The 20145-nt window shown below is 44.1% G+C and overlaps 2 protein-coding genes across 6 annotated transcripts in view; one reads left to right on the forward strand and one right to left on the reverse strand.

The window, feature by feature from the left end:
* Nucleotides 1-679: 679 nt before the first annotated feature.
* Nucleotides 680-3449, forward strand: LOC110502364 (male-enhanced antigen 1). 2 transcript variants are annotated; one of them, XM_021580327.3, is made up of 4 exons: nt 680-1758; nt 2063-2354; nt 2500-2596; nt 2762-3449. In XM_021580327.3, exons 2-4 carry the CDS (start codon nt 2091-2093, stop codon nt 2923-2925), a joined length of 525 nt encoding a protein of 174 aa, XP_021436002.2. In that variant the 5' UTR covers nt 680-1758; nt 2063-2090; the 3' UTR covers nt 2926-3449. The 2 variants fall into 2 exon arrangements, with proteins under 2 accessions (XP_021436002.2, XP_021436003.2); XM_021580328.3 differs by having other exon boundaries at nt 714-1758; nt 2524-2596.
* Nucleotides 3450-4221: 772 nt separating this feature from the next.
* Nucleotides 4222-20145, reverse strand: part of LOC110502361 (serine/threonine-protein phosphatase 2A 56 kDa regulatory subunit delta isoform) — a 51103-nt gene continuing 35179 nt past the window's right edge. For 2 of the 4 annotated variants that reach the window (XM_021580325.3, XM_090216699.1), the window contains 14 exons: nt 17815-18014; nt 14175-14285; nt 13958-14050; nt 12141-12271; nt 11733-11792; nt 11524-11632; nt 11349-11402; nt 11064-11234; nt 10663-10790; nt 10242-10343; nt 9988-10060; nt 8521-8559; nt 8278-8394; nt 4222-7860 (listed from right to left, as the gene is read on the reverse strand). In XM_021580325.3, the coding sequence (XP_021436000.1) occupies nt 7723-7860; nt 8278-8394; nt 8521-8559; nt 9988-10060; nt 10242-10343; nt 10663-10790; nt 11064-11234; nt 11349-11402; nt 11524-11632; nt 11733-11792; nt 12141-12271; nt 13958-14050; nt 14175-14285; nt 17815-18014 (1526 nt within the window). In that variant the 3' untranslated portion in view covers nt 4222-7722. Of the gene's footprint in view, nt 7861-8277; nt 8395-8520; nt 8560-9455; nt 10061-10241; nt 10344-10662; nt 10791-11063; nt 11235-11348; nt 11403-11523; nt 11633-11732; nt 11793-12140; nt 12272-13957; nt 14051-14174; nt 14286-17814; nt 18015-20145 lie in introns of those variants that run through there. The other 2 variants (XM_090216697.1, XM_090216698.1) reach the window with 1 other exon arrangement.

The following is a 20145-nucleotide window of genomic DNA, read 5'->3' on the forward strand; positions in this document are numbered from 1 at the left end:
AAATAACTTTCCTGTCAAGCAATGTAGACACAATGATCAATGTAGCTAACTACACTCAGCCCAGGTGTCATTAATATTAACGAGATAGCTAGATAGGAAGATATTAATGGTGCTTACATCGCAAGCTTGTGAAGGCTAACGATATTTATATAATGCAAATTTGAAGTAGGCTACCAGCTAACGTTTTCTAGCTAGCCAGCTATCCTCAATGACATTGAATGTGGACTAACCCTCAGCCCCCCTAGTTATAGCTAATCACAAGGCAAACTGACAAGATGGCTATAACCAACTTCATATTCAAGATGAAGTAGCTAGCTAATTAGTTATGTATTACTAAAATCATAACTACAAATCAATTACCAACTTACTTGAACTGTTAATGTAATGATATAATTGGAATCCATTCATTTCAGTCCGTCTTTGGCTGCATTCCAAACACTAAAAAGACTAATACAAAAAAACAGATATACAAACAAGAGTACAAAAACCTAACCGACAGGGGAATTACATATCAATATTCATTTTCAATTTGTTAAATACTTTTATGGTGCGTATTGCTTTTTTGTTTTTACATTTACTGATCATTTCAAAATAATATTGAAATATGTGAAAAGACACACCCTACACCCTCAGCACTCAAATTAAGACACACCCTATACCCTCAGCCCTCAAACTCAGTGGACACTTCTGATGACGTTTCCATGACGTCTGACGCGTATACACTTGTAGCGAAAGGGAGGAATGATTTTTAAATGGACCGCCCTTGCCCGGAATTATAATTGCGTGTCTACTTATATTAACTATATAATTATATATATACGCCGACTGTATGACAGCTAGCAAATTAATTAGTTAACTAACGTTAGCCTGCCTAGCTGGAACTTCTGAAGAATGAAACTGTTTTATTTCTACAATTTCCAAAAGAATAAGCAAACAAAAACATAATTACTTTTACGACACGTGTTTATGCCGTCATCTGCATTAGAGGCACAATTTCTAACCGTTTTACTTACACTTGTATGTTGATTTATCCATACTGAGGTTGGGGTTCTAAGTGTCGGCAGACTTTTCTTAGCGGATGTACAATTATTGCGAATTGAATTATGGGGCGTATCAGGCCCGAATGGAACATAACGAATTATATACTCGCAAACTCGATCAAAAACGAAGGCTGAGGGGCTTACGTTGCAGACTTCCTTTGTTTGTCTAATCGTTTGGACAGACATCCAAGATGGTGACGGGGATACCCCCAAGGGCATAAGGCGAGGCTAAACTCAGTGGACAATGGACCTGATCGGACAGCTCAGAGCCTCTGCTCTTTTCTGTCCATAAAACGAGGGTGTGTCTTTTATGAGTTTGAAACGCAGCCAAGGTCACAGGATGACTATACAATGTTAACTTCGGCTGTGAGTGCCTGGGGGGAAAAAACAACATCTAAGACAGTTCATGGAAACATTCTATTGATATATTTGGTATAAAGGTGATAACAAAAGTGTCGTTTTGGGAATTTTGAAAATGTTCTTCTCAAATGGGGACGTCTATTGGAATTGTCTTTCTGGGCTCGGCGTCAGTTAAAGTGCAGTACCGCCAGTCTCCTATGGGTATATGGGATGGCGTACTTCCCAACCGGAACCCTGACATCAAAACGCGATGACTTCAAATCCGCCTCGATTTCCGTTTCATTGACATACGGGAACAGGAACCACAACAGTAGCTGGCTGGTGGCCCAAAACATTGAGAAAAATCTAACTTTCAAAGGTTAGTGAAATGGGTGTTTATAATAATCTCACCTGCATGTGGTGTGTCCCTCATCGGGCAGTCTGTCTGTCTGTCATCCTATATGAGCTAGCTAGCCGGTTAGCTTATGACATCTAATAAAAGCTATCGTCTTTAGCTTGCAGTCGAGCGAAATCAATCTTACTTAGCTATGCGATAACAGCAGGTAGGCGGAGATGGATTGACAGATAACTTAGATTAGTATCTGTATCCATGCTCGTGCATGAGTACTGTATATCACTGCTGTGCAGTGTCACAATGACGCTCTCTACCCCACCACATCCAGGGCTTGTGCCTGAGTCCGACCTCCGTGGATGGAAGTGGAGATTGCGTTCGAGATGGGTCCTGAGAGAATCTTACCGAACTCTGAGGAGGAGCTAGGTCATGAGCGGCCGTCGGACGCTGAGGTGCCTGAGGTGGGCGGGGAGTGGAGTGGAGAGGAGGAGGATGATAATGGAGGTTACTATTACCAGCCACTAAACCAGGACCCTGATGGACTAAATGCTGCACCAGGGGACCATCCTGAGGATATGCCCCCAGTAGCAGAGCAACTGCAAGAAGTCCAGGAGAGAATAGAGGTACCGAACCCTATATTCTGAATATGATCAGTTTAGTTTTTCAATCAGTGTCATGTTTATCATCTCTATAAAGACAAGTCAGTGAAATGTTAGCTGTCATGTTGCTTGTCAAGACATTTATCCAACTTGATTGACTTCCCCACAGTTGATGGGCTTGCATCTTCCCCAGCCCCCTCCCCCAGATAGTGATGAAGACCCAGAAAGAGCACACAGCAGCGCAGCCTCCATCCCCATGGATGAAGGTGAGGACGCAGCCTTGCTTAGTTCATCCATAGTACCCCTACATACAGGGGTCAGGGGGATACTCATAATGCCTTAGGGTTGGCCATAGCTCTTAGAATCATGCAGTTTCAATCAAATGCTCTCTGAATGTAGTGCCTTGTACTGATGTCCATCCCTTCCTTCAGACCACGTGGAGCTGGTGAAGAGGACCATGGCAGCAGTGGCCCTGCCCTCTCTGGCCATCCCGGCCTGGGCTCAGGAGATCTCGGACGACCAGTGGAAGGACATGGTCCAGCAGACGCTCCAGACTCGCCAAAGCTCAGAAGGCCTGAGGCTAGAGCACAAATAAGACTGAATTGCCTCTTTCCCTCAGTCTGTCTTTAACTCTGTCCTGCATTTCACCAACACACTTAACCCAGGGGAGTCTGCACTGAGGTCCTCTCTGAGCAGGTGTTAGGTGTCTCAATTCTCAAGAGATTGTGAACTCCTCTACGTCCAATTCTCATTAGATGATATTTCTGATGAATATTTGTTTTTCAAAGGAGGCTCTTGGTACCTACTACACCTAACCTGCTGCTTAAGGTCATTTGTAGGGTTTGTGAAGGAGTTCGCATGAGTATAGTATATTTTGTCTCTCAGATCAGGCAAACTCTTACCGTTTCTGCTGGAGTACGTATTATGAGGCTCAATGACAGTTTGGCCTTGAGTACAGAAGCACTATTATATTCCCCCCCCCCCTCCCCAATGCTTCCTGAGACATTCCAACCACCCTTTCCAACATCAGATCACCTTTGTTTGTTTTTAATGTGATACTTACTATTGGTTCTGATTACCATATTATAATACTATTAAATCAGTTTTTGTTGAACGTAATATATAAGCTGTCCGGTTTATTAGGTACACCACCCATTCACGAAAATGGATAGTTTCTACAGACAGTGAGTCATGTGGCTTGCTATATAAAGCAGGTCTTCAGTTACTGTTAGAATGGGCAAAATGAGTGACCTAAGCGACTTAGAGCGTGGTATGATCGTCAGTTCCAGTATCTCAAACTGCAGCCTTCATGGGCTTTTCACACAAGTGTTTAGGGCTTCCTGAGAATGGAGTGACAAACAAACATCCAGTCAGCGAAAACATCTCGGAACACACAACAGCAGACGACCGCACCGGGTTCCACTCATATCAGCTAAAAACAAGTGGCTCCAGTGGGCATGTGATCGCCATCACTGCACAATTGGTGATTGTTAGAATATTGCCTGCTCTGACGAAACCTGGTTCCCCATGCTAATAGCAGTCAGGATTTGGCGTAAGCATGAGACCATGGACCTATCCTGCCTGGTGTCAATGGTAAAGGCTGGTGGCGGTGGTGTGCCGCGCCGCCGTCCCAATCTGTAGCGACGGCATGTTGCTATAGCGTTAGCATGGACCAACATCCCTGTGGTACTTTTCCAACTCATAGAATCTACCCCCAGAATAATTCAGGCTGTTCTGGAGAAAAACGGGACTCTGACCGGTACTAGATGGGTATACCTAATAAACTGGCCAGTGAGTATATGGGCATAAATTAACAATGGACATTTCCGAGTCTTTCTTGTTCACTCAATGATGGATATTGTTTGTGAGGATAACAGATTCCCAAACTCAATGAATGTCCACTATTTTTTACTTTATTTTGTTCTGTACATACATGAACATCTGTACAAAATATGACTTTCATACTATGTAATGCTCTACCTAATTAAAGTACAACATATGTACATATGACCTGGAAAGCAGCTTAAGATTAGTGTCAGACCTGGGGGGGGGGGGTGGGTGGAGAGAGACCATTTGTTTAAAAAAAATGTCCTCTTCAGTTTGTGTGTGGCTGCTGGACAAACTGAGCCATTTCATGTCATCAGTCACCACCCAGCCATGGCATTGTAGTGCCCTGGTACAATGCTACCTATCTCTTGTAGTCTGGAATGTCTCAACAGCTACTTTCTGGAAGCATGGCCAATAGGAATGCATGTGCCTTGCTCAGTCAGGTGAGAGAACAGTAATACATACTTTCTATTAAGAATATTTAAAACTATATTGCGACTTATTGATACACTGTTTATAAATACAAATGTCTCATGCACAGGTAACATTTTCAAACCTCACCAGAAGACAATTTAGAGCATAGGTCTTCGGTGCAGACAAGACTTGGCAAATCCAATCTGAGCTGATGAGATTTTTGTTCCACCGAGGGAGAATGTAGAGGTTATCGCTACTGTGATTACAAAAAAAGTGTATTTTTATGTGTAAGGATAAACATGTTAGGAATCCAACTCAGATGATATAAAAAGCAGCTCGGATTTAGACTGCTCTAACGTTATGACTGTAAGATCATGTTGAGGGAGGGAACTCTTTGGCAGCCAGCCTCTAAGTATGTGTGCGATGACGACTCACTTTGCCCAGCAGCCTTAGGAGTGAGTAATTCTCCACTGTTTGGTGTGATTGGCAGACAACTCAATAGACGAGACCATACGACAAAGAAATGACCTCACGCAGCAAGTGGAAGAAAACAAACCAGAAACAAAAGGAGGGGGGAGGAGGAGTAAGGGGGGTGAGTGGGATTAACCTACAGGACAAGGGGGTGGTAGGGGTGCACCCCTAAGCAATATACATTACAATATACAGTACACATTTGCAACAGTAACCACAGCCTTTCCTTTTTCCCATATGTGCTAGTAAAGCAATTCTATATTTTTTAATCTGTAGATAGTCCTATGAGGAGGATTGTTTTGCGCACTTCCATACACCAAGTGCATGAGTTTGTTTCAACTAAAAATATTGCTTAGGTTAGGAAAGAGACCTATTGAATCAAGCCGGTTTAGAGGAGAAAGGGGAATATGATATTTTGTAGAGATTCCCTACACTTGAACCGAAATAACCGTTTTCCTTTCCGCAATGAGGCTACCTCAACAGAGGTGCATTTTCATCTTTAAGAAACATAAATCCACAAACACATAAGATAGAAAGGCCAGAAGATGGCTACAGAGGAATAACTAAAGAGGCAGAGGAGATGTTACCCATTGGGCCAGAAACATTAATAAACACAAATATAATTATGAAGGAAGGAATGGATGTATAACAATCATGACAGTCAGAGTCTGGACAGAGCAGAGTGAGAAGGTTATCTTTAAGAAAACGGAGAAAAGGATGGACGGACACTGCAGCAGCTTATGGTTGCCTTTCCTAAAGACCAACAACTTGAGACAATATTACCCTGACATCCTATCTTATTCTTATTGTGTTAATTTAGATTTGAGCCTACTTGGTAAATATGGTCTTCTTCTTGAACTGCACTGTTTGTTAAAAGCTTGTAAGTAACATTTCACGGTAAAGTTTACACTTGTTGTATTCAGCATTTCACGGTAAAGTTTACACTTGTTGTATTCAGCATTTCACGGTAAAGTTTACACTTGTTGTATTCGGCGCATGTGGCAAATACAGTTTAATTTGATTTAACTGAATTGGTTTCTGAGTTTTTTTTTTGATACAGCGACATGATTTTGTTTTTGAGCTACACCTCTAGTTATAAAAATACAATAAACATTTTTCAACAGGAGCTCTATTACAAGTTTAGACATTTGTTCAAAACTTATTCTGTATCTTCAAGTGCTTTATAGTGGACCGGCCGGCTAGGAATTAACATATGAAAAGCCTTATCAGTTCTGTGAACAAGTCTCAAAAACCGACCAAAACAAAAACCACTTCTTAGAGCAAGCAGATGATTGTGATTGCTTTCTCACGCCTTTTGGGGGAACTAGGCGAGATATTGGTAGGGGGGGGGGGGGGGGGGGGGGGCACCTCGCGGGCAAAACTATTTTATAAGTGCAGTTTTACAGCTAATTTCCTGCAATTCTACACGTTGCCATGACTTATTCCATGTTAATATGATATCTATAGTTAAATAAATATCTGAGTTAAGTGATTACCTAAATCAATGGGGGGCCCCCTGGAGATCAAGGCCCCTGGGCAAGTGCCCTTCATGCCTGGTCCGTAATTTGGCCATGATAACTACAAGTTTAGATAGCTGGCTAGACTAACTTACCCATTTAAAAAATGTTAGCGGACACGGTCTAATTGAGTGACTGTCAGTGACTGACAAGCGGGAAACTGCTGACGCACAACCAAATATCTCAATTCCACCTTTTGTATTCTACTATTCTAACACTCAACAGTAAATTGAGACACGGACTGACTGCCCTGCATACACCAATTATCTAGGCTTACAATCATGCTATTAGCTTACGACTAATAAACAGGGAGAATGTAATTCAACAGATGCTGTAAGGCCATGATTTAAGGATGCAAAGAGGTGACTTCATGAAGCTACAACTAAAGAGTCAGAAAAACTGATTTCATGGAAGAGACTGACATACATGAATTAAATTAAGATAAAGGCAGCCATCTTGATTCCTAGTCCTCTCATGTCATTGTGTCATGTCAGCCTTGTAAGCTTTGTGTCCCAGACTTGGCTTCCCCAAAATGTACTATGCTGCCTGGACATGAACTTACAGCAAGTTTTTTTTTTAACAGAGCAGAATCACTACTTCCACCGGACATCCAGCTAGACTAGAGCATGGCCCTATTCTCCACCAAACCAATCAGATAACCCACACCCCCTCACTCCAGACAAGCTAGCGGGACCGCCACTCACTCGACTGCCCTCTATAGGTAATGCTTTGGTCGTTCCCTTTCAGCACAGCAGATCACAGTAGGAGGGAGGAACATGAGGACAACCAAAACCAATCCAAAAGGAAACAGAAACAAAACAAAGAAACATGCTTCACGGATGCTTACACTTAATACTACTGTTGTATAATGGTTGTCCTCGTGCAACCTAACAATCAGCCCACTGTAGTCAAGTATATGTGAGTATTTGGAAGTTGGAACAATTTGTACGTCTGTGTGTATGTTCCTATGTGTGCGTATAGGAGTGTGTGTTCTTGTCTAACTCTGATGGCCCTGGTTTTCTGCAGATGGGGATCTCCGGCAGAGATGGAGGGGGAGGAGAAGCAGAGGCGAAGAGGGGGCTATCAGGTGTACAGTAGGCGACTGTTTGGATGAGAGACGGACAGGAGGGGAGTTAGGCATGGAGGGTGCCACTGCTCCCTGGTCAGAGGGCCTCCTCGTTGGCCGTCAGGTACTCCTCTGCTCGCTTGTGTTGCTCCAGGGCTTTTATAGTGTACACGTCCTGCGGCAGCTCCGACTTCCGCCGCATCAACACCTTGTCTTTCTTGATGTCCTTCATCCCCTATGGAAGAATATACGTAGAGAAAAGTGAGACTGTTAGTTCAAGGCCATATCCAACACAGCAAGGAAACTTTTCAAATGGACAGACGGGGACTGGTGAATTCTGAAACTGACATGAGTTGAAGAATTAGTTTACAACTTTAAAAACGTAGAAAGACAAAAAGAAATGAACGTGTGATTCAAAAGTGTTGATTTTTCTTGATTCATTGATTGGCTGGTAGGTGTATTAATACTAGGCTGGGACAACAGCCTGCAGGGTGTACTGTATGTGGCTACGGGGGGTGTGAGTACATACCTGTGATTCAACAAATTAAGGCCTTGAAGATCAATTGATTAGTAAGTTACTAGGCTGGGAAAAAAGCCTGCAGGTGGGCGTATGTAGAGAGTGGTGTACCTCGACGTGTGCTGGTAGTTGTACCTGTGTGGCCTCTGTCTCGACAGTCTTCTTCAGCAGCTGAATGTCCTCAGCAGTGGGCGTCTCCGTCTCCATGGAGTACAAGGGCACCCCTCCCGGACTCTCATTGTACATCATGTACTGGAAAATTACAGATAGAAACAAATGAGTTGAATCTGGTCTGGATACCGACTGTGAAACACACACACGAAGGTACCAAGATCAACATCAGACAGCCCATTGAATTCAGTAAGAAAAGAAGCAGACCTCTTCTTGTGGGTGGAGACCAGGTCGGAGTTTGGTAACCTGCAGATAAAGCATAGGTTAAAAGACAGATATTTGCTCTCAGTCAGACACTAGGCAGGTTTCCATTGACCCAGGATTAATTTGACAAACGCAAAGTCGCAACAACAAAGAAACATTGCGACCTGTAAGACGTGTAATGCAAACAGCTGCTATCGGAGAAATGTTCTATCCGTTTTTATCTTTTGTCAAACTTTCTTGCGACAAATTGATGGAAAGAGTTAATTTTTTTTAAATGATGATTGCTGAATCATTTTTGAAGGGACGCAGGGCACGTCAGCACGTGACTAGAAAGCCCCACTCCACATTTATTTTCTAAATGCCTACTGCTTTCTAAATCTACATTTCAACTCTAAAAATGCCGTTTCTATGCAGGACAACGATTGTCCTGACTTTCAAGAACGCCCAAATTGCTTTGCCTTGCTTTTCTGGTTGGCAGGATGCACGTTTCACCATTTAATTATATCAGATGTACAGTAGTCTCACCATGCCACGGACCGATGCCATACGCTGGCACATTAGAATCATTACAATATGGAAAATATGAGTCAATTCTTGCTTTCTATCCATGCTGGCTTTTGTGGACTACGTGACATGAAACAGAAAGGTGGGAGGGCATACAGGCTGTTGACAATTTATTCATTGCCTAAATGGATAATAGAAACACTTCAACCATCATTCTGTATTTGAAAATCTGGCTTTTTGCAGATTTTGTTGTTGTTGCTGTGGGGGTGACGTCATTACATCCAGCTGTTTTTAATAAACACAAGACAGTTAAATGGAAACACACCGTTGCAGGCAATTGTGGCATCTATTTCCTATGCAAACTTTCTAAAATGTTAATGGAAACATAGCTACTGACACACACACACACACACACACATATCTAGGCTACATTCACTAAAGCACAATTCCTCTTAATTAAATCTTCAGCTCTTTGTTCCTGAGCCCTTGGAGCTGGGAATCAGTCACGAGAGACGATCAATGGTGATAATTAGATGTGTCTGGAACAAAAGGACTTTATAAAGTCAAATTAATTCAAGCATAACCCTGTTTAAACCCCCCCCCAAAATCCCCTCTACCTCTTACTGTACAGACAATTTCACACACAACCATAGCAACATAATTACTGAGGACTGGAGTTTTTTGTCCCTTTCGGTTGCTCCTGGCGACAGTGATATTATGGAATGCATTTGGAGAATAATGAGACAGGAAGCGTGTTACTAGGGACCATTCATTTGATACTACATACAACACACTTAAAAAAAAAAAAAAACTATTACGCAGTGTCCATCTACAAATGTCTAATGTGGAAATAAATAGCACAGTCTCGTTTCCTGAGCCTACTCCCTGGAACAGTGTGATGTGAATGTTCCATAATGGACGGGGATGGGGTTGTGGTGTTTTTTGGCATCCTGCAGTAGGGATCACCTGAGGGTTATGCTTGGCCAGCTCCTCGATCTTGTGCCAGACCTCCTCACGCTCCTTCAGCTTGTACTTCTCTCTGAAAACACATCAGCAACAAAAACAACTTTGAGTTGGAGCCAACCAGGAAATTAGCTGGCTTGGCATTTTACTGTGCTTTGAGGGAGAGGATCAATAGTTCTACATGGGGGGGAAAAAAAGAGAAGTGGCTGATTTAATAGAGGACCATGCAGATCTAGGAGCATGCCCAGTGGACTCACTTCTGTTTCTCAGCCTTGTACTGCTGGGTGCAGTCATCAAACAGCTTCTGGTTCATCTCCATGAAGAGCTTCAGGGCGTTGTAGATCAGCCCATGGATTGTCCTAGACATAGGAAGGGCATTTAGCACAATATGTGCAGGTTAACATACAATGAATAATTGAAATGCATTTTTCAGCGAGTGCTGGACATCAATTGTTTTCTGGATTATATTTAAAAGGATCCAGTATCCCATTTTTTTAAGGGGAGAAAAATATTTCTGCACAAAGTGCATTATCTGTTCTTCCCTTACAACAATGAATTGATTTCTTCTCTCAAAATGCGAACCCAGCTATGACAAATAGTTGCCAGGCTTGTTTTGGAGGCACATCAGTTTAGCAGGAGCATTGATCTTTTAAATTGACTTGGATGCAGGGGTCATACTTGTTCCAGTGGCTCTTGGAGTTCTTGTAGAGAGCAGGGAACATGATGGGGAGGATCTTGGCGGCGTTGTCACTGATCAGACTCATGATGTACTCGTTGTTCCAGTAGTACAGCGCCCTCTCTGCCACCTTGAGCACCCAAAAAAGGAGGCCATCAGACAATACGCCCCTTGTAATCTACCAAGGCAGTCTTCTTCCATTGTGGGTACGGTATAGTTCCTGTGCTTGTTCACTCTGTCCACGACAGAATATCGCACATGATTCTAAGACAAATTACTTTAAAATGGCATGATGTTATTTCTTCCTTCCTGAAGCCAATGCCATATTCTGTTATGTTTGGGCCAGTGAAGCTGAATGAGTAAACACAGCAGTGTGAGTGAGCATGAGGCAGGCGTAGAGTACCTGGAAGTGTGGACTGGAAACACACTTGGCCAGCTGTCTGAACAGCGGCTCCATGACCTTGACGAACTCAGACGGCTCGATGACGTCCAGGATCTCCTCCAGCTCGTTGAGGAACATCACCTCTTTGGGGCTGTGGGTCTTAGGCCAGAACTTCAGCAAGCCCATGATCACCTGGGGGGGTCAAATCATTTACACAACATTAACATTCACTCTGTATAAAACCATATATTACCCAGCTAAGAACCTTTGGCTGACAATTCCCAGTTGAAGACATGCCAAACTCACTGGTTCAGTTAGACTACTGTCCTTTTCCAAGAACTGCACGACGCAATACGCCAGCTGTGGAGAGAGATAGACAAGTTGTGCGAGTGAGAGCATTTCAGCAGGAGCTGATATAGGAGAGTCATGTCTGACCCTCACACTGTGTAAGGGAGGGGGCCTTTCAGAGCACCCAGAGTACCTGTGGGTGGTAGACGCTGAGTGACTTCACTTTGTGAAGCGGCAGCAGCACTCGAATCAAGAACATCTTGTGCTCCTCTTTCAATGGCAGGGCAAAGCCGTTGATTATGCTGGGGACGAGGGACAAGGGGAGACTTGTTTTAGATTCATCTTGTTTTTTTAATTGTAAAAGAGATGATGTGTTGACGGGATAGTACACCGTGCACTCACCTTCCTAAGATTTCTAAGAGCTCGGCGATTCCATTGTGATGCTCGGTTTCATATATAAACCTGCAATATGAGAGCAGGCCAAGGTCAACTAAAAGGGCACAGACAACAGATATACTGACACATTTTCTACACGCAACCTCAACATTCGACAACCTTGCAGGTCTTCTGTGTTGCAGTTACATTATCTATTCTCCACAAGAACTGACAGACTCTCTCGAACTCTGAATAGATTTCAATGGCGAGACAGACACATAGAAATAGAATAACTAAAAACAGGCATCCCACCCATAAACAAGTCAACGTCCTGTGTCAGGTGGACCGCCAGCCACATGGAGTGTACCTGTAATTCTATTTCTATAGACCGACTTACCTGGTGTGGAAGGGGGTATAAAAATCCATCTCTCTCACCTGTAGAATATGTTGTTGATCTGTCTGCGGATGTAGGCCCGAAGACCCAGGAACTTGCCGTAGATCCTGTGGAGGATGGTCTTCAGGAAGTCCCGCTCCCTGGGGTCTTCACTGTCAAACAGCTCCAGTAGCTGTGGGGAGGAATGGGGGGGGGGGGTTGGCATGATCCGACATCTAATGTGTCAAACATCAATGCATATTTGAGAAACTAGCACCGTATTCAATACAAAAGATACAAATGGGATGCTTGCAATTGTAGGAGTAAAAATACTTGGAAAATCAAGCAAAGGTCGAAAATACTCATCATCAGACAAAACACACACGACTTTCATTGACCAACACGCTGAAGTGTTCAAGACAACGTGGCACACAGTATCAGGTGGTGCGGTGAAAACAAAACTCGATTTCTATGAGATGTCATAGCGGCTGGGTTTCCCCATAACATAATGCAAAGCAATGCGTGTCTAGAGCCCAGGCCAGCACTCACAGTGATTAGGCTGACTAAAGTCATTATTAACATTCATTCCCAGCAGCGGTGGATGGGAAGCATCATGTGGTCAGATGGAGAAGAGTGACCCCTGCTAATTCCCTCTCAGCTCTCATGTCTCGCTACTGTGTGGGAGGGAGACGGAAGCTGGCCAGGGTATGAGTAAACACGCATACACAGACATAGAAATTCTACACACACACACACACACACATCACTAGATGGCTACCACCCGGTTCCTCAACCCTGCACCTTAGAGGCTGCTGCCCTATATACATAGAATCACTGGTAACTTTAATAAATGGAACACTAGTCACTTTAATAAATGTTTACATACTACTTTACTCATTGCATGTGTGTATGCTGTATTATATTGTTCTGTATTTTAGTCAATGCCACTCCGACATTGCTCGTCCTAATATTTCTACATTTCTTGTATCGTTGTGAATTATAAATACTACTGCACCGTTGGAGCTAGCCTTTCGCTACAAGCCTTTCGCCACACCCGCAATAACATCTGCTGAATATGTGTGACCACTAAAATGTGATTTCATACACACACGTAAACAGCATCATTGCTGACTGCCTGGGCGCTAGGATTGTACGCATAGTGCCAAGTAGTGGCAGATTTAGGCACTGATAAGTGCCTAAATTGGAACGCAGCGGCTGTACAGTAACATGCTGGAACTGACGTCAGAGCTCAGGCTCTGCGCGTCACAGCGCGGTGTGTGTTTTGACTGACAGCCGTTCTGAACCTGAGCGCAGCGCGCGACAAGTAGTTCCCTCCCGTGAAATTGGACAACTTTTGCAAATCTGTTGTTGTCGGAGTGAGCCCAAAAAAACACCTTATAGTTGAAGACTCTTCTTTAAGTCATAAAAGTGCATTGAAATTGCTTAGGAACTGTGCACAGTTTGGAGAGGTGTGTGTGGCCACTTGGAGACACCAGTTAGTCCTCTCACTCAAAGCCTTGTCATTATTTTGTCTTATGTTGCACCTACCCAACATTTCCTAGGAATAGTCTTATATTACTGAATGTATCCAGAGTATTTTCAGTAAGTGCAGTAAATGTAAAATGCACATAAAATCAACAGTGTAATGTTTGGATTCCCTGTTGTGTTCTCAACTTTGGTCTAATAATTCCCCATCATCTCCAAACTGTTCCCATCTAATTGTTACCATGCATATGCATTTCATATTTATTTTGTAAAAAACATTTCAATTTAGCCCTATCCATATAGGTCAAGTCCCACGAGTGTAAAGGGTTAGATATTTCAACAGCTCAGCAGTTACAGGGAGCACAGTTTGTGTTGTAACCAGAGGGATACTTACAGACAGTACAAACTTTTGGTCAATGTATTTTTTGGCGACATTAGGCTGGAAATCGGGGGACTCCAGGAATCGTAAGAAGAATTCATACACCAGCTGGAGAGAAGAAGCAAAAGAGGACAAACGTTGGTGTGATTTAAGGCGGACAATACTGCATGGAAATAGCTTTTTTCTAGTCTTAAAATTCAAAATTCAAGAAGAGAAATAAAAAAAACGTCACCTGTAGGTGTGGCCAAGCAGCCTCCAGTGTGGGCTCGTCCTCTTCTGGGTCAAACTCAGCCCCCGTGGGGTTGGAGGATGGTGGCAGGGTCCTGAACAGGTTGATTGAAAACTGAACAAGGCAGAGGAGAGGTGTCAGTCAACATGGCAACAAATCAACAACGCTAAAACTATCCTCCAATTTGCACATTTAGGAAAACACAGCACAATCCATCCGATAGTCTTATACCACACAAAAGGAATGACATTCACTAGATCAGAGCACAAATCATTTGACAAACGGGTGGTGTCGAGAGAGGACCCAAGTGGGTCCTGGAAAAAGCCGTTTAGGTTAGCCCTGCTAACACGGCCACTGGGAGAGCTGCAGCTGACATAAAGCAACACTTCCCCAGCACCTAGTTCCTGTCTGGGCCTGAAGCTGCCACCGCACAGAGCCCCTCTGGCACTGAGGAAAGAGAGATGCTGGAAATAGCCACAGCTCCAGAGACGCACCTCAGTATCGTTACAGAACACTCACAATGGGAGAGAGAGGGAGAGACGACAGCAGCAAGATGAAAGGGAGAAGGTGGTGGATAATTGATCATCCCCCAGCGCACACTTATTACTCGTTGAGCCCAGTGCAAAAATGTGTCACAAGCGGAGAGGGAGAGAGGGCTTCCGAGGTAGACAGGGCTCTAACTCCTCTAGCTCCACAATGAGATAGGGTGCAGGCCAGGCAGCAGGCTGTGACCCAAAATTGCCCTCCCTGGAAGCCTGTGTTTCAGACATAAGGAAGTGGGTGGCGGCAAATGTTTTACTTTTAAACTGGGAGAAAACAGAGAGGCTAGTTCTAGGTCCCAAGAAAAAAAGAGATATCATCTTGATAGTTGTACAGTCGTCTCAAACGAAACCGTGAAGGACCTCGGCGTTACTCTGGACCCTGATCTCTCTTTTGACGAACATATCAAGACTGATTCAAGGACAGCTTTTTTCCATCTACGTAACATTGCAAAAATCAGAAACTTTGTCCAAAAAATTATGCAGGAAAATGAATTCATGCTTTTGTCACTTCTAGATTAGACTACTGCAATGCTCTACTATCCAGGCTAACTGGATAAAGCACTAAATAAACTTCAGTTTGTGCTAAACACAGCTGCTTGAATCTTGACTAGAACCAAAAAATGGATATTACTCCAGTGCTAGCCTCTGGCTTCCTGTTAAGGCTACGGCTGATTTCAAGGTTTTATTGCTAAGCTACAAAGCATTACATGGGCTTGCTCCTACCTATCTTCCCAATTTGGTCCTGCTGTACATACCTACACATACGCTACGGTCACAAGACGCAGGCCTCATTGTCCCTAGAATTTCTAAGCAAACAGCTGGAGGCAGGGCTTTCTCCTATAGAGCTACATTTTTATGGAATGGTCTGCCTATCCATGTGAGAGGTGCAGACTCGGTCTCGACCTTTAAGTCTTTATTGAAGACTAATCTCTTCAGCAGGTCCTATGATTGAGTGTAGTCTGGCCCAGGGTTGTGAAGGTGAACGGAAAGGCACTGGAGCGACGAACTGCCCTTGCTGTCTCTGCCTGGCCGGTTCCCCTCTCTCCACTGTGATTCTCTGCCTCTAACCCTATTACAGAGGCTGAGTCACTGGCTTACTGGTGCTCTTCCATGCCGTCCCTAGGAGGGGTGCGCCACTTGAGTGGGTTGAGTCACTGACGTGATCATCCTGTCCGGGTTGGCGCCCCCGCTCGGGTTCGTGCCGTGGGGGAGATCGTTGTGGGCTATACTTGGTCTTGTTTCTTGGTAGTAAGTGTGATTATTATTATTTGACCCTGCTGATCATCTATGAATGTTGAACATCTTGGCCATGTATTGTTATAATCTCCACCTGGCACAGCCAGAAGAGGACTGGCCACCACTCATAGCCTGGTTCCTCTCTAGGTTTCTTCCTAGCTTCTGGCCTTACTAGGGAGTTTTTCCTAGCCACCGTGCTTCTACATCTGGCATTGCTTGCTGTTTGGGGTTTTAGGCTGGGTTTCTGTATGGCACTTTGTGACATCGGCTGATGCAAAAATGGCTTTATAAATGCATTTGATTGACTGATTGAGGGGAGGAGAGAACTACAAGGGGAAGGAGGGATTTATAAAATACCCCAGGAGGCAGGAGAGAGGGAGAATACCCCAGGGGGCAGGAGAGAGGGAGAATACCCCAGGGGGCAGGAGAGAGGGAGAATACCCCAGGGGGCAGGAGAGAGGGAGAATACCCCAGGGGGCAGGAGAGAGGGAGAATACCCCAGGGGGCAGGAGAGAGGGAGAATACCCCAGGAGGCAGGAGAGAGGGAGAATACTCCAGGAGGCAGGAGGCAGGAAAGAATACTCCAGGAGGCAGGAGAGAGGGAGAATACCCCAGGAGGCAGGAGAGGGGGAGAATACCCCAGGAGGCAGGAGAGATGGTAGGTGTAACTCAGAGGGGAGGAGAGAGTAAGAGCGTATGACAAGGGGAGGGGAGAGGGAGAGATGTCGGGTTTAAAGGCTTCCGGAGGGATTTGGCTAGATCTGACTCATCACCAAAATAAATAATGGACTTTGGAAGCTCCTCAAGGATTTGATGTTGATTCTCTCCCCCCACTGTGCTGGGTGGAATCCTGAGGGAGGCCAGGCAGAAGTCATTAGAGAGTCAGGATGTAGCATGGTGAGGTGACAGCATGTTTACACCCACATGTGATTAAAATGTTGGCCCTTCCACATTGTGTCAAGAGTGCACAGTGTATTCGGAAAGTATTCAGACCCCTTCCCCACATTTTGTTACGTTACAGCCTTATTTATAATGGATTAAATGCATGTTTTCCCCTCATCAATTTACACACAATAGCCCATAATGACAAAGCGAAAACAGGTTTTTAGACATTTTTGCTAATTAATACAAAATGTAAAAAACGGGAAATATCACATGTACATAAGTATTAAGACTCTTTACTCAGTACTTTGTTGAAGCACCGTTACAGCCTCAAGTCTTTTTTATTTTACCTTTATTTGACTAGGCAAGTCAGTTAAGTTCAAATTCTTATTTTCAATGACGGCCTAGGAACAGTGGGCTAACTGCCTGTTCAGGGGCAGAACGACAGATTTGTACCTTGTCAGCTCGGGGTTTTGAACTTGCAACCTTCAGGTTACTAGTCCAATGCTCTAACCACTAGGCTACCCTGCTGTCTTCTCGGTTATGACGCTACAGGCTTGGCACACCTATATTTGGGAAGATCTCATATTCTTCTCTGCAGATCAGGTTCACCTTCCAACAGGACAACAACCCTAAGCACACAGCCAAGACAGCGTAGGAGTGGCTTCAGTACAAGTCTCTGAATGTCCTTGAGTGGCCCAGACAGAGCCCGGACTTGAACCCGATCAAACATCTCTGGACAGACCTGAAGATAGTTGTGCAGTAACCCTCTCCATCCAACCTGACAGAGCTTGAGAGTTTTTGCTTTGTCATTTTCCGGTATTGCATGTAGTCAATTACAAAAAAATATATTTTTGAATAAGGCTGTAACATAACAAAATGTGGAAAAAGCCAAGGGGTCTGAATACTTTCCGAATGCTCTTGTGACTGTGGTGCGACTGCATGCATGTTCACTAGAGTTTGTGTGTGTGTTCTCCTCTTACCATGATGACACCCTCGGGATAGATGGACTCGGTGACCACTTCACGGTTGTGCGTGATGTACTCCACCATCTCATTCAGACCGGCACGCTTCACCTCCTTGTACTTCAGGTCGCTTAGGGGGTCCGTGACAAAGTCAAAGAGTACGCAGCACTGGCGCAGCTTCTGCACAAACAGCTCTTCCCGGTCGATAAGAGGTGCATCTGAGGATGAGAGAGAAAGAGAGAGAGAGAGGGAGAGCAGGGGGTTAGATCAATGGTATGCTGCATGTCTGGGGGGTTAGGCTCGATCAGGGCTCTCCAACCCTGTTCCTCGAGAGCTACCGTCGTGTAGGTTTTCGCTCCAACCCTAATTTAGCACACCTGATTCTAATAATTAGCTGGTTGATAAGCTAATTCAGGTTAGTCACAACTGGGGTTGGATCGAAAACCTACAGGAGGGTAGCGCTCCAGGAATGGGGTTGGGGAGCCCTGGGCTAGCTAGTGATTCTTAACCTTCAGAAAACATTATACACTTGGTCTGTCATTTTGTGATCCCATCCTTTTTGTTCATGGCTAACATTGAGGGTAAAGTGTCAGAGTCATACACCCACCCCTTCTCCTGGACAATGAACATCAAGGTCTCCTGTAGTTTTCAGCCCCTTCACGGACCTGAGAGAAAGGACACGTGTCCACTCACGCAGAGGGCCCCACACTGTACCATGGAGGAATTCAGACTCCTCCTCACACACAGGCCTATGGGTGGGTCCGTCGATCTAGAGCAGGGATGTCAAATTCATCCCATGGAGGGCGTAGTGTCTGCTGATTTTTTGTTTTTTTTCCCCTTTCAATTAAGACCTAGACAACCAGGTGAGGGGAGTTCCTTACTAATGAGTGACCTTAATTCATCAATCGAGTACAAGGGAGGAGCGAAAACCCGCAGACACTCGGCCCTCCGTAGAATAAGTCAGACACGTGACCTAGAGTGTGTGACTAGTGTGTTGTTGCATAATGGTAGCCCTTCACACTTAACAAATTGCAGATTTGGGCGCTGATAAGCGCCTAAATTGGAATGCGGTGGCTGTACAGTAACATGCTATAAATGAAGTTCGAGCTCAGGCTCTGCGCTTCAAGGGTTTTGACTGACAGACGTACTGAACTTGAGAACCGCACGCGACAAGAAGTTGCCCTTCACATTTCCATATCATGAAACTCATGTCATATACTGTGTCAACAGTTATGATTACTAGGTTTGATGTACAAGATTACACGGTATAATACCCTGGGTTGTTTTGAACAGAATGAGCCCGTTTAGCTATTGTGAAAAAAGTTTGCCGCGGAACACGCACATGAACGCACTCAGGACTCCGACGCACACCAAAATTATGATCAGTTTCTCTGAATTGCCTTGTGAAAGCCTAACATCGTACGATCGTATTTTATAACTTAGCCAAGTCATGTTGGCAACAGAGCAAGCTTTCAAATGATGCCCACCTGACCCAAGTAGAAGTGTGCTTGCTCTAATTCCAAAAAAAGCACAACTAGGAGAGCTCAAAGAAGCATTTTACAGTTAAAGACTCTTCTTTGAGTCATAAAAGTGCACTGAAATGACTTGTGAACTGTACACCAGTTTAATCCTCTCACACAAACCCTTGTCATTTCTTGTGTTGCACCTACCCCACATTTTCCAGGAATAGTCTTATCATGTTACTGAATGTATCCAGGGTATTTTCAGATTTTGTGATCAACAAATGAGAGCACAGTAAATATAAAATGCACATAAAATCAACAGTGTAATGTTTAGATTCAGCCTTGTGTCAGGGGAACTGTTGTGTCTTCAACTTTGGTCGAATCATTTTCCCATAATCTCACTTTTAATTGCTACCATGCTTATGTGTTTCATACAGTATTTCTTCTGTAAGAAACATTTCAATTCAGCCCTAGCCATTTAGGCCAGCGTTTCCCAAACTAGGGGTTGTGGCCCCATGGCCTGCAGGGCCAGATAAAACATGTCTTCCCCATAATTACATAAAAAAAACAGATGACCATGCTTTGTAATGTTTCTAAAACAAGAAATGTATTAGTTAGAAGTAATGTGGCATATTGCTCAATTTCATTTAATTTGTGACCGGAGTCTTTTAATCAAAATATCAGAGACAAAATGTTCAGCTGCCCATTTAAGGGTGGGAGGTTACCGTGGTAACGGGGGTCCTGCCACCTGTGTCTGTGATATTTGGGATCTGACCACAGAGTTTCTAAACACAGAGATGCAACATCGTGACCCCCCCCCTTTTATTTTTAGTCTTGCTACTCGCTGTTAATTATCTACGCATAGTCACTTTACCCCTACCTACAT

The sequence above is a fragment of the Oncorhynchus mykiss genome, chromosome 23 (genome assembly GCF_057628025.1).
Source record: "Oncorhynchus mykiss isolate SJ-2025 chromosome 23, ASM5762802v1, whole genome shotgun sequence".
Lineage (NCBI taxonomy): Eukaryota > Metazoa > Chordata > Actinopteri > Salmoniformes > Salmonidae > Oncorhynchus > Oncorhynchus mykiss.

What these genes read in the sequence shown, in the direction of transcription:
- LOC110502364 (XM_021580327.3), top strand. Translation starts at nt 2,091, where the DNA reads ATGGAAGTGGAGATTGCGTTCGAGATGGGTCCTGAGAGAATCTTACCG. An exon ending in AAGTCCAGGAGAGAATAGAG is followed by an intron (nt 2,355 to 2,499) that starts GTACCGAACCCT and finishes ACTTCCCCACAG; the next exon opens with TTGATGGGCTTGCATCTTCC. An exon ending in CTCCATCCCCATGGATGAAG is followed by an intron (nt 2,597 to 2,761) that starts GTGAGGACGCAG and finishes CCCTTCCTTCAG; the next exon opens with ACCACGTGGAGCTGGTGAAG.